At 33.3% G+C, this 14,279-nt stretch overlaps 1 protein-coding gene across 2 annotated transcripts in view; it reads right to left on the bottom strand.

The window, feature by feature from the left end:
• The window catches only part of UNC13C (unc-13 homolog C), a 668,923-nt gene that overhangs the window by 508,748 nt on the left and 145,896 nt on the right, over positions 1 to 14,279 (bottom strand). For both annotated transcript variants that reach the window (XM_031955232.1, XM_031955234.1), the window contains exons 2-3: positions 3,259 to 3,281; positions 2,579 to 2,640 (exon numbers count right to left, since the gene is read on the bottom strand). In XM_031955232.1, the coding sequence (XP_031811092.1) occupies positions 2,579 to 2,640; positions 3,259 to 3,281 (85 nt within the window). The remainder of the gene's footprint in view (positions 1 to 2,578; positions 2,641 to 3,258; positions 3,282 to 14,279) is intronic.

The raw sequence follows: 14,279 nt of genomic DNA, 5'->3' as shown, positions 1-14,279 counted from the left end.
AACTGACTTTTTCTCTTTGGGAGATGTACAACTCTATTTCTTGAGAGACTAGGATTCTTTGCTTCTCTGCCATATAATATCATTAGAAAAATATCAGCAACAAAAATATGGATCTTTGTTTCTGAAGTGCCAAAATTCAAGTAAAACAAAATCCACTAAGCACAGCCAAAATTCAATTTCCTGAGGAGCAAACTAATTCAGTCACAAGGTCTACAACTAGAAAGAATATTAGATATCATTTAGTCCAATCTGCTCAGTTTATAGAGAGAAGTAGCTAAGGAAAAGTAGATTTAGGTGGTAACACTGAATTTCATGTTTCACAAATTTTGATGCCTAAGAGAAACCAAATTTCAATTTTTAACACTAATTTTTTTCTGGCAATATTATATATATAAGTCATAAAATCCCAGTATCTGAAAAATAATAGTTGTATGTCACCAAAAGAGCAATGGCGAGATGTGCAGTGGGTGTAAATTGGTTGTAGCATACCACCAAAGAAGCACATAATGCTTGATATAACCAAAGAGACATAAAACTAGAAAAGTATAGAGTACAAGCCTCATACATTTAATAGGTGTTTGACCATGGAGAAATTATGTAAATTCAGTCTGCCTCAGTTTCCTCTACTGTAAGTTGGAGATAATAATAGATCCTACCCACTAGGGTTAGTTTGAGGGTCAAATTAGATCATATTTGTCAAGTTCTTAGCAGGTAATTAAATGCTCATTCCTTTTCTCCTTATCTCCCTCCCATGTAATGAGAGTAAACAGGGCAAGTTTGTATTTTACATATGTCACAAGAGAGGAAACTGAAGAAGTCATTTGACACCCCTGCTTCTCCGTGTACTATAGTAGTTAGCAGCACAACTGAGATTTTAGCTAAACTCCTAGTTCACTACTCTTTCAAGCACATTACCCAGCCCAGGGCAATATATGTATGACACATCCGTTTTTATTAGAATCACTTTGGGAAATGGTGCCTGACTTTTTGTTAATCCGTTGATGAATAAAACAAGAAAAGAGATCTTTTCAACTTGATCTTAAGAGAGTTTATTTCATATTCTGAAGTCTAGAACTAGTATATAACCTCAGGGTTTAGCTGAAATGGCCGTTGGATCAAAGAACTTTCTGAAATCATCATTTTTTTTTTTTTTTGGAGTTGGAAGCACAATCCTAATCAAAGATTGCCAATTCTTTCCACTTTAGAGCAGAAGTAGCATGGTGTACAAATGCAGCACTTCCAAAAGGGCCACCTTCCCCCACAGCCATCTGGTCATGCTTGACATTATTTTTTCAACATTTTAATTACTATCCATAGGTCAAGAAGAGATGGCTCAGTAAGATCTCCACATCAATAAATAATTGAACAAGATCCCTAGTTCTTTAACAGTTGAACATAAAATATATTTTGTAAATAGCAGGAAGCTTGAAATAATCAATGCTATTTAGAATCTTGCATGCAAATATTGAACTTTGGAATAAACCAAGTCTCCCCTTCTCATTCTGTGTTTTCCTGAATGACAATGATTATGGAATAAAGGATCTGTGAAGGCAAAGATGGGACAACTCCATCTACCAAAGTGGATTTATATCTCTAATATAGCTAGCAATTATACCTCATATATATGTATATATATATATGTGTGATTAAAAAATTTTGACTTATACACTGAATGAATCAAAAAGCATTTGTCAGGCCCTTTTAAATATTGGACATTGTAAAACTTAATAGATAAGAATTAAAAAGTTGTCTGAGGCTCAGAAACGTTAATGACAGGTGATTATAGAACTAGGAGCAGAGATAGGACACGGAAGAAAATATATCCAACACAACACCCCATCAGTCTCTCAATATTTGTGGGGAGTCAAGTCAAATGTCTGATTTCATTCCTGTAGGAAATTCCTTATGATCACGACTTCCACTGACAAAAAACTGGCAAATGATCTAGAATTTCTAGTTTGAGAGAATTTCCCAGGAGTACAGAGTTCAGTGCCTTTGTCCATGGTCACAAAGCTAGTACAAACCAAAAACAAGATTTGAACTCAAGTCTTTATGATTCTGTAGCTTGCTCCCCTTCTATAGATCACATATATCATACTTTTCCTTTAGACATAAGCTTCTTAAACTATATTTGGAACCCCATCTGAAGTCTTGTAACTAAATGTGAGGGTTGTGAAATTATGATTTTTTAAATCACTAAATGTTTGATTTGTATACTTTTTATATATACTATATATATATATATATATATATATATATATATATATACTTTATATATACTTTTTATATATACTTACATACCTGGGTCTCATAAAAATTTATCTGGCAAAAAGGGGTAGCAAGTGGAAAAAATTTATGAAATTCTGTTATATATAGCATGTATCTAAGAAGATAAAAGATAATTTTACTAATCATTCTGTCATACTACTTCACTATCTGCATTTTAGTTTACTTCTCAAGAAAATCAAAAATCTTCCAACTTTGCATACAAAACTCATTGTCTTAGTAATTCTACAAGGAATAGACAAAGAATTAGAGACATAAGAAAGGATAAGAAAGGCAGTGAAATTACACTTACCCAAATGCTTGGAGCGCACTGAATTGGGAAGCATCCAGACCACTTCCACTTACTATTCGAGCCTTAAATGAAGAATAAGAAAAGCATATTTAGCATTTTATAAGTACAATATCTATGTATTGGGGACACAGGTCAACTGCACTATACATGTAACACCTAGGATGACAAATGCTAGGCAGGGTCAGCTGCAAGTCAAAACTACTGCAGTTTTTGTGTGATTGAATGGCTTTTTGTTTACATACATACATACATATATATATATATATATATATTATATTATATTATATTTGTTTTGGAGTTTGGGGACAAATAGCTGTTAAGATTTTAAAAAGCAGCTTGTCTTCCCCAGTACTAGTTCTGTCACAAATTTTCAACTATGTAGTGAAGATTGTTGTTCAGGAAGGGCATGATTAGTCAGACATAAAAACAGATTTTGTATTTGACTGTAGCAGACCCCTACGTAGGCAGATATGAAATAAAGGCAGCACAGCTGTGAGAGGCTAACATCTTAATAAATGCAACATATTGGAGAGACACTCAAAGGACAACCAAATGATGGAAAGCTGAGAAACATGCAGATACCACAACTAAAACAAAGGAACCAAAAACAGGTCAAATATATCACAAACAAACATGGACAATAGACAAGATTCCCTTAGGGAAAAAAAATGATTTGAAACCTTTTCATCCACAGAACTGCTATCTGAAAGAGAATCAGGAAAAGAAGGGATAAATGTTAGATGAAAGAATTTCCAAGAAAAAAATCTAAATATATCCATATATAAATGAACAAATTATTATAATGTTACAATATTTAAAAATAATAAAGTAAAAATTACTATACAATATCCCAGGGAACATGAATGTATCATGCTTCTAGTATAAGTATGACAGATAGTTTAAGAATCTGAAAGGATGCCAAATGTTTGCAAAGCTTTTGCCACATTGGGGAATTAAAATCATCTATCCATTTTTGGGATCTCTAGAAGTGTCATAAAATTCATACCAGACTTTAAAATTAGGGACTAAAGATTTAAATCCAGAAAAAATTATCAAATGTAAACTAGCTCAACCCTTTACCAAGGGATGTTAGTTCCAGTCTCAGCCCTATCACTAAGTGTTTGATTTTTGGGAAACTGAGGTCCAGAGGAAGAAATGGCTTGACCAATATTAGACCAGTATTTACACTGAGGTTTTCTTATTCTAAGAAGCAATATTATCAATTCTCCATAGTTAATTTAACCATCATCACAAGTTATATTTTCAAGATATGGGTATCTCCTACAAGCTGAATTTTTAGATCATGTTTGATTCTACCATGATCAAAACCACAGTCTACTCATCTATTTTCGCCACCAGCATCTGTACTATTGTTTTTAAAATTGATTATATTTATTCATGCTAATAATAAAATTAGAACTTTTACCTTTACCTGTTTTTTGGTTTCTTTGTTTTAGTTGTGATATGTGCATGTTTCTCAGTTATCAAGTGAAAAGGGTAAGATGGGAAGAGAAGAATAATTCTAGTTAGTTCTTTCTGTTTTTAGCTTGACCCTTGTGGTAAAATAAATAAGTAAATGTCTCAATCCATTATCTTTACTCATTAAACATATGCTATAACAACCATACTTTGGTCTGTTTTTGATTATTTTACATGACAAAGTCATTATATTAATATCAGTTTCATGAGACAGTACAGGTATATGAAGATTCAGCAGACAATATATTTAGGTATTAATTGTAACTAGATTTAGGATACTACAGTTCAATGAAAAAAGTGTTCTTCTAAGAATTCAAGTTCTAGTCCTACCTCGTCTTTTGGCAGTCATTTAATTTTGGAGATAATCATTTTTGGAGATAGTCATTTAATCTTTGTGAGTCTTGCTTTCCTTATCAGTAAAATGAAAAAATTACATTAAAGTAGATGATTTATATAAAGTTCCTTCATGTTTGAATTTTTATGACAATAAATTTATTATAAAAAATAAATAAATCTTCCTCATTACCTTATGTTTTTGTGAATTATGGTTTGCTATGAAACAAAGTTTAGTTTAGTACCGTGTTCTGGTAGCTCCTATTTGAATTAAGTAGTGTATAGTTACATAACACTGAAACTTCAGTCTATCTCATTGGGTTATTTTCTCTCCCCCATTCTTCTGGGCTTCTGATACCTCTGTAAGTAAATTTTCTTGGATGGGCCCCAGACATATATAGACCACATAGTGGGGTTTTTTTTTGACATAAATAATTAGCATCAGAACTAAGATCCAGTGCACAAATTTTATGAGCGTGATAGAATGCTCCAAAAAGTTTTGTGTTTAGAAATAGATATATATTTTATTCCTTCATGCAAGAAAATAGCTGATAAATGATTTACTGTGTGAATAGTCTATACTCTTCCATCACCTTGCAAATATATTGGGAGATAGCATGGGGAAATAGTCATTAAATGTTCATTATAGAGGACCATTTTTACTGATCAATTAGCATCTCACAAAATAATGAAAAAGACAATGCTATTTAATATCTACAATCCTGAGCCTCAGAGTCATCTACAAAAGACTAGGTGACCAGATCATGATAAGAATTAACATGTATTTGGGCTTTACTATCTAAAAAGAACTTTCCTAATAGAAGAATGATTATCCCTATTTTACAGATAAGAAAAGAAAAGTTCATAGGTGAAACAACTTGCCCATTGCCATTGTTCAATCATTTCATTCTTGTATGACCCTTTGAAACTCCATTTGGGGTTTTCTTGGCAAAAATACTGGAATGGTTTGTCATTTCCTTCTCCAGCTCATTTCACAGAAAAGGAGGAAGCTGAGATAAGCAAGGCTAAATGATTTGCTCAGGATTACACAGTGAGAAATTGAACTAAAGAACCTCGAACTAAGGACGTTGAGTCTTCCTTGCTCCAGGAATAACTTTCTATAACTATTGTATCATCTAGCTGCCCTGACTTGATCATTTTTACATGGCAAATAAATAAGTACCAGGTCCTAGACTATAGATTAGAACCCCCATCTCTTGACTTGAGTTCCAGTGTTTTTCTTTTTCTTTTTAAAATTTATTATATGCATTTTTGAGATAAGTGGTATTTTTTCCATTAAAACACATTTTCTTCCTAGAGGATTTTTGAAGTTTCTTTTGCCTCTAATGTGGCATGTTTTTTATGTTTCATATTCATTATATTTTCATTATACATAGCAATTTTATTCTCTAATTATTTCCACACAAAACAAATATGATTTCATATCTATATTGCCTATGTATTTTAAGAATGCTTACCTCTTTTCCTGGGGGGGGGGGGGGAAGAACATCACAACCCTTTTTTTACTCCAGTAGGTTATTTCTATTTCATTAATCATGTTTGTGTATGATACTGGCAAGAGGCAGTATTTCACAGTCATAGCTCCATCTGGCTTTCCTAATGGCACCTCAAATTCAATACACCCAAAACCAAAAATAAAATCACCTTTCCTCTTTACCTGTTTTTCTCTTCATTTCAAAGACTGTCAGTTCTCTGGTATTTTCTCCATTTCCTATGTATTCTTGTATGTAACCTTGTATGTATTCTTTCACTTCTCTTCTCCCTTAATTCTTCTATCAAAACAGAAAGTCCTGTGGATTCTACTTACCTAAAATCTGTTACATCCATCTCCTCCTCTATTTCTACTGCTACTATGTTCATTATCATCTACTTGATTATTCAATACCTTTTTTAAAAAATTGTATTAACCTCCATTCTCTCTCTTTGCTCTAAAACATTCTTTATGTTCCCTTCATACTAAAATTCACTACTTCTAATATTCTGGTCATGTCACTCCTCTGTTCAAAAATCTTCAGTAATTTCCTACTCTTTATCAAGTAAATTTCATACACTTTCTCTGGGATTTAAGGTCCTCTATAACTAGATTCCATGCTATCTTTCCAGCCTCATTTAATTTTATGCACATGATGTCTTCTCTTTTCTTCCTCTCCCCATAATTTTGTTCACGTTGTTTCTTCCTTTTACTAATGGAATTCCCATCCTTTTTTAAATTAAATTTTTATTTTTTTTTAATTTATGGAATAAGAAAGCATTTTCATAACATAGCAGAATTTTAGAAAGATGATAGCATATGAAACTGTAAATCATTACATACACTTTGTTATTCCTTTTAAATATATAAAAAAATCATGTAAATTTCTATTCTTTAAATTTCATTTTAAACACATCTCTGCCATGAAGCTTCCCCTGCTGCAAATTGTGCATAATAATTTTCCATTCAGACTTTACTTAGTAGTTTTGTAACTCTCCAGAGAATCCATTACATGTTATGAAATATTTTATCTGTGTGTATTAATGCACTCTCAAATTTTAAACTTCATGTGGGAAATATTTAATAAACCTACAAGTTTCTAAGGAATAAATTCTAGATTGCTCTTTCAATCAAGGATACTCCTAAATCTTATATAATCAAAGGCTTTTGAAGTTGATGGGATGACTTCACCATTATGAACTTGGGAAAATATTACTGTTTTGTATTAATCACTTGCAAGTACTTTGTGTTGTTTAACATAATTTATATCAAAAATTTCATTTCACTTGTTGTCAAAGAACATTCTTAGGAGCTAGAGGAAGTTCAGAGAAGAATGTTTAATATAATTTAAAAGGATGAAGGAGCTCCTGGGGGAACAAATTATTTTTTAAAAAATAGTGTGACTCAGTAATCAGAAAAGATGAAGGTTCTGTGGAGATATAGTTGAAGCCTAAGGTATTGAGAAGTATATATAATTAGAATGGTCCTAGACCCATTTAATAAATTCTGACATGGTTAAACTATAAGTCGCACCTTAAAGCTTAAAGATGGACAATTCAGTGTGATAAGAAATATATGAAACTACAAGTCAGTAAGTATTGGTTTTATGATGAAAAAGCAACATCTACATTACTTTGGTACACCATGATAGTAATAAACAAGAAATGTAAGAGATAGTAAATATTGAAGTCATAACTATATTAATGCTAGTTTGAATAAATTCTTAGATTACAGTTTCATGATATATTAAGAAGTCACATTTGGCATTATTTCTATGACATTATAGAGAGTGTCAGCCTTATCTAGGAGTGTTTAACTTGAAGAAGAGAAGATTTGGTAGCTATCTTTGAATAGCAGGAGGATTACCAGTGGAATTACATTTGTTTTGCTTGTCCCCAAAGAGAAAAATTAGTGTCATTGAGTAGAAGATAAAAAGATTTAAATTTAGATTTGACATCATAAAAGACGGAGGCAGGCCTATAGAACATCAGGCCTGCAATTAGAAAGGCCTGAGTTCAAATCCAATTTCATACATTTACTAAGTCTATGACACTGGGCAAATCATTTAACGAGGTTTACTTCAGTTTCTTCATCTGTAAAAGGAACTAGAGAAGGAAATGGCAAATCATTTCAGTATCTGCCAAGAAAAAATCTTCATTGCCATAGCAATGAAGAGTTGGACACAACTGAAATGACTGAGTATGAGAAAAGACTTTCTAGCAATAAAAGCACTACAGGATTGAATGGATTGTCTTCAGAAGAAAGGAATCTCTCACTCCATTGGTCTTCCAGCAAAGGTTCTAAGAAAGGTTAGATATTGTTAGAGGAAATTCTTTTTCAGTTTTGGGTCAGATTAAATGCTGCTGAAGTCCCTTTCAGTTTTGAAATCCTGTGATTTTTAGAAGTATATATCCCCTGGAAACATTGTCATGCAAATCTTTCTCATTTCATAAATGAGAAACTCAGAGAGATTGCCCAAGATCTTATCTCTCTAAGAAAAAACAAAGCTTAGATGCAAAACTTCTTACTCTTAACTCCTTGGAAGATATCTGTTCCTAGGTTTTTATGTCACTAAGGAGAGTAGAAGTTGACTTATAGTGCTGTAGGAACACTGTGACCATTGCTAGCCCCCGCCATCATTTTTCAAAGGACAGAAGTAGCTTCAGATACAGAAGACAGTCATTAGTCTACAGAATCTGCTGTGGCTGAAAATACAGACTCATTAAGGACCACTCATTAAATGCTCATTGTGACCTGATGCTGAGGCAATAGCAACATAACAGCAGACATGAGAAATGTCTTGTCATTTCCACTAATAGTTTGCCTTTCTAACAGGGATGGATTCTAATAGAACAAAATAGATGTAAAATTGCGGCCCTATGTGAGCATGAACTAGCATGAGCATGTTGCCCCCTTGCTTTAACAACCCTAACTCTATCTCTCTCCCTCTTCTTATATGATGATCTTTGCAAGCCTAGAGGAGGGTAGACTCTCATGCTCTGTCAAGTACTGCATTGTCTTTATCACTGAAATTCCCTGGATACACCCTGCCTTGGCATGCATCAAAATGCCATTTAAATATCCCAGTACAACCACTATTATTCCGTTCCTGAATCCTTAGTCCAAGCAGTATAATATAACTACTGAGTTTGGAGACTATGGTCCACAATGTGCCTCATCTACTTAGTTAAGTGGATTTTTCCACAAAGAATCCACAAAGAAATTTCAAGTACTTGACAGTTTGTCTAGAGCTATAGTCATAGTTCTCCTTACACCAGCACAAAGAAATTCCTGATTAGGAATTTTGCTTAGACTCTTTCTCACCCTAGTACTTTTCATTATATTTCAGAATTTTCTATTACCTAAAATACCTCAGTTATCACATAAACTGTCCTCTATATTTCTGTATTTTTATTGTCATTTAAACTCTCTGTCCCTCAGTTTCTTTACATGCAAGATAAAAGGTCTGGATTCAATTGCCTCTACTGTCCTTTTCAGGTATAAATCTATCATTCTATGGACAAGCCAGCACTACCTTGACAGAAATTATTACCATTATTCATAATAACAATTAGCATTTATATAGTGTACTGATATTTATAATAGAGAAAAAAACAGACAGAAAGGCGATTTCATGTTATCTTGACATCTTTTATCTATATTCTTATAGCTGCCTGAATACTGATCTAAGACAATAAAATTTTGGTGGTCATGGACCATTTTGGCAGTCTGGTGGTGATTATGATTTATAATCAATGCTTTTAGGTGCATAAAATAAAAAGTACAACAATTATAATAATTTCAAGATAAATTTAGCTACAGGTAAGGAATGCTTATAGTCAAAGGTATTTTTAGAAAATCTTGATAACTGTATTTCATTGGCATCTTTCCTGGTACTGAGAAGCACAATGGATAGAATACTACACCTGGAATCAGGAAGATGCATAATTCTGAGTTCAAATCTGGCCTCAGATACTTCATACTTGTATAATCTTGGGCAAATCACTTGACCCTATTTGCTTCAGTTCCTCATCTGGAGTACATAGTAATAAAGGAAGATAAAATAAATAGGAGAAGAAAATGGCAAATCACTTTAATATATTTGCCAAGAAAACCACAAAAGGATTCACAAAGAGAAAGATATAGCTGAAAATGATTGAATGAAGAGCTCCTACTTAAAGCTCATCCTTAAGTAAGTCTTAATTTAGTGTTTCAAGACTCCATATTCTCATTTTTTCCAACTTTTGTAATAAAAAAGGAAGGAGTATAGAGGGACTGTTTTGAGCTAAGGTTCTGTGCTGTTTTGTACTCTGCAGAAATTGAAGCAAATCAATATGATAAGTAAGTTATATAGTGATGTTTCTTTAAACCATGAATGTGAACCCATTTAATATTTATAACTCCTGCAAAAAGCACTAATAGCTAGGTTTACTTCCCAGAGTTATAGAGTAATGTAGTCTCTGAAGTTAAAGAATAATGTGCTATAAGAACCTACATATACTAAATACTCAACTGAGTTGATACCAACCCAGTAGCTATATTCAGAGGTTAATTCAACACTTTGATCAGCTTTTTTCTAGGGAACCACTTAAAAAGAGGGGACAATCATACTATACTCAAGAGCAGACAAGGAAAAAAATCTCAAATCATGTTTAAATTCAATTCTCAGCTCTGTTTAAGTAAGCCTTGAGGAAAAAAAGAAATAATGATTGTTCACTTAAAATGTTCATTTAAACATTTGGCTACAACAAAGCATTCATTGTTTGGATATTAAGATAATGATAAGTTTCCTAATGAGTAGAAGCCTCAAATGATCATTTCAAAATTAACTCTATAATCTGTTGTTTGCTATGTCTTGAACTGTTAAAGATACCCATAAAATGATGGGTAGAGTTCCAGTAGAATCATTCTTGCTGTATCAGAAAAGCTGTCAAGATTGTTATCTATTGTCATCACAGACTTGCCTGTAGCAGCAATCTGATACCCTGCTCTACCAGAAAGGTGTCAAATACAAGCACAGCTTCCAAGATGCCTGGTGTGAGTAGGGAACATGGACAGACCTGTCTGCTCTGGTGCCTTCTTTCCTCCAGATCAAGGAGCTACCAGGGAAAACAAAAAAGACATGCCTCTAATAAAGGAAAATTCCTAAGAAACAGAGATAATGGCATTTGTGCCTCATTTTATTATTTATATGATCTTAGGAAAGCTATCTAAACTCCCTAGGCCTCATTTTAGTTATCTTTGAAGTAACACTGTTGGACTAAATGATTTTTTTGAATTATCCACTCATGAGACTTACCGAAGTCTGATTATCAATCTGTATACAACTACATCTGGCTAAAGGTAAAAGCTTGGAGGCAGCCTGATAATATACCAGCAATACTTACAACTGTGGGGAGCAGAACTAAAAAAGACCTTTTGATTCTTCAATCAAAAGGAGTTATTAAATGCTGGTTATTATAAGATTCTTTTAAAAAAGAAAAATACCCCTACTCACAAAAAATTTACTTTCTACTGGGTACACATGTACCCAGTGTATACATGTGCACAAATAGGGGTCTAGAGAGTGTTTCACAATCCCCAGATCTCCACGTAGTTTTAAACTTAAGCTATTAAAGCTTGAAACTCATGAAGATTTTTAGAATAATCTGTTTAGAAAAGTGGAATAACAATAAAAGAGAACAATAAACTAGACTAACTCTTGAAGGAAAATCTGATTAAGCTAAATCTTGAAAGAAACCAGGGATTCCAGGAGGTAAGAAGAACAGCATTTCAAGCAGAGAAACACTCAAAATAAAGACAAAAATATGGAATATGAGGTATCGGGCAAAAGAAAAAGCAAGTAGAAGGAGGAAAAAACAAGAATATTGGAAAGTTAGAGACCAGGTATAGGAAGACTTTAAATTCAAAACAGAAGAGTTTCTGTTTGATCATACAGGTAATGTTGTTGTACAATCATTTTAGTTATGTCCAACTTTCTGTGACACCATTTTGAATTTCCTTGGTAAAGATACTCGAGTGATTTGCTGTTTCCTTCTCCAGCTCATTTTTGTATGAGGAAACTGATGTAAACAAGGTTAAGTGATTTGCTCTGAATAACACTGCTAGTATCTGAGACCAGATTTGAACTTGTTTTCCTAACTGGAGGCCTGCTACTCGACCCTCTGAAACACATAGCTGTCCTTTTCAGGGGTCCGCAAACTTTTTAAATAGGGGGCCAGTTCACTGTCCCTCAGACTGTTGGAGGACCGGACTATAGTAAAAACAAAAACTTTGTTTTGTGGGCCTTTAAATAAAGAAACTTCATAGCCCTGGGTGAGGAGGATAAACGTCCTCAGCTGCCAGATCTGGCCGCGAGCCGTAGTTTGAGGACCCCTGGATAAGAGAGAGCTACCTTTGCATTTGACAAATTCAGAACTAGCTACTTCATTTTACAGAAAGGTAAACTGAAATCCAAAGTGTATATAGAGTCAAGATCATAAAAACAGTAAAATCAGAATTCAAATCTGGGTTCTCCAAGTCTTTTCACACTGCTTAAATATTAATTTGATGAACTATTAAAATTGGATGCTGGTAATAGCAGTATAATCAAGTTCCCCTCTTGCTGGCCTGACTGTTTCCTATAACTACATTGTTAGTATAATTATGATTCATATTTATAAAACCCTGTAAGGTGCAGAGCATTTCTATCCCAGTAATCATGTGAAGTGGGTAGTACAAATATTGTTAGTTGCACTTTATAGGAGAAGAAATTGAGTTTCTGAGAGATTAAGTTGTCCAGGCTCACCCAGTTACAAAATGTGATCTGACACAATTCACATACAGGAATCATGACTCCAAGTCCAACACTATTTATCATGGCATTTCTTATTGGTTTTAGCTCTCAGATCTTTCACGGAATTCTTCTAGATACCAGAACTAATTTTACTTTCTGACATTAGATATCAAATCCAGAGAACATATTGACACTGTTCAGCAATTAGAAGTATAAGGATAAGGGCCACACCTATGATTTCTTTGGTATTAGAATCTCCTAGATGAGGAAATTCCTTCTATTAGAGGCAACTTAAAGTGGTAAAGGTACAGAAATGTTAAGTGACTTTACAAGGGTCACACAGCCAGTGTCAGAGAGAAAATTTGAACACATGTCTTCTTGGCTTCAAGACTTCTCTACTGATAATGCTATTCTTCTCACAATAGAATTATATCTCTAGTTCTTCTATGGCCTCTGGTAGTGGACACTTGATTTATTTTTATTTTAAAAACCTTTAAGTTTGGAATGGTCTAGTAATTTTCTATTTTTAAGGTAGTTGTCTTCAGTATGATCCTCCCAAGAAAGAAATGCAATCATTCTTCTCTCCCTAGTTAGAAAGTTTTTCTTTATCTCAAATCATCCACTCTAAATGCAGATATCAGCAAGTCAGAGTAAGGGCAATAAATTATTTTAACATGTGATTCCATTAGGCAATAAGAAGATTCTGCCATATAATTGCATCTCAATCTAGGTTCATTTTCTTCACATGTCCAAAAATAGCATGGACTAATGAAAATACTCAAATCTATTTGAAACAATTCCCACAACAGAAGAAGAATAAGCAGCAGCTAACCAAGATCTCAAAATATCTTCTATAGATATTTTAGGTTTAAAATACTCCTTTTTTAGATGAAAGAATACCAAAACAATAGGCCTATCTGATCTGCCTTTGAATGAATTTTAGTCTCAAGAAGTTTATATTCTGCTTAGGTAACAGGTTTTCCCTTTCACAAAACATTATGACATTTTAATTTTTTCCTATATTATTAGTTCTCCCTCCCTTATAGTCCTACTGTTTTTAATATTCTATCATTACATGGAAGTGACTTTAGGTTCTCAGAATTCAAGTTTTAATAAATCCTAGCAAGTCAATTAAGTCGAAAAGACCTCAGATACAGAATTGATGATAGTGACTGAGAACTAGTCTACCTTTTTAAGGAATAATCAATAAAAAGTTAGTGAAAACATAATTTTCCCCTGGAAAAAAAACACATCAAATTAAAATTATCATTTGAGATAAAGATTTCTTAGTTTAGAGAAATTTTTACTCACTGACAGAAGATACAAAGATACCCATGAAATGACTGATCCTTGTCATACAGAAATATACAAAAGTACATGGCAAAGATGGGGCTCATCACTACAAGGATGACCCTTAGGACACAGATCTTTTCAGACTGTTCATAAAAATTATCTAATAAGATATAAAAGAATTACCTGGAAACTAATAGAGATAGTACCATCACCAATGGAATCATAGTACTATATCTTTAATTTACCTCCTCTAAGAGGTGGAGCCAAGATGACATGATAAAGGCAGAAACTGGCCCAACCTCTCCCCCAAACAACTCCAAATTCCTTTA

The sequence above is a fragment of the Sarcophilus harrisii genome, chromosome 2 (assembly GCF_902635505.1).
Source record: "Sarcophilus harrisii chromosome 2, mSarHar1.11, whole genome shotgun sequence".
Taxonomy (NCBI): domain Eukaryota; kingdom Metazoa; phylum Chordata; class Mammalia; order Dasyuromorphia; family Dasyuridae; genus Sarcophilus; species Sarcophilus harrisii.
The sequence above is the reverse complement of the archived record's forward strand: the minus strand, read 5'-3'. Positions and strand labels throughout refer to the sequence as shown.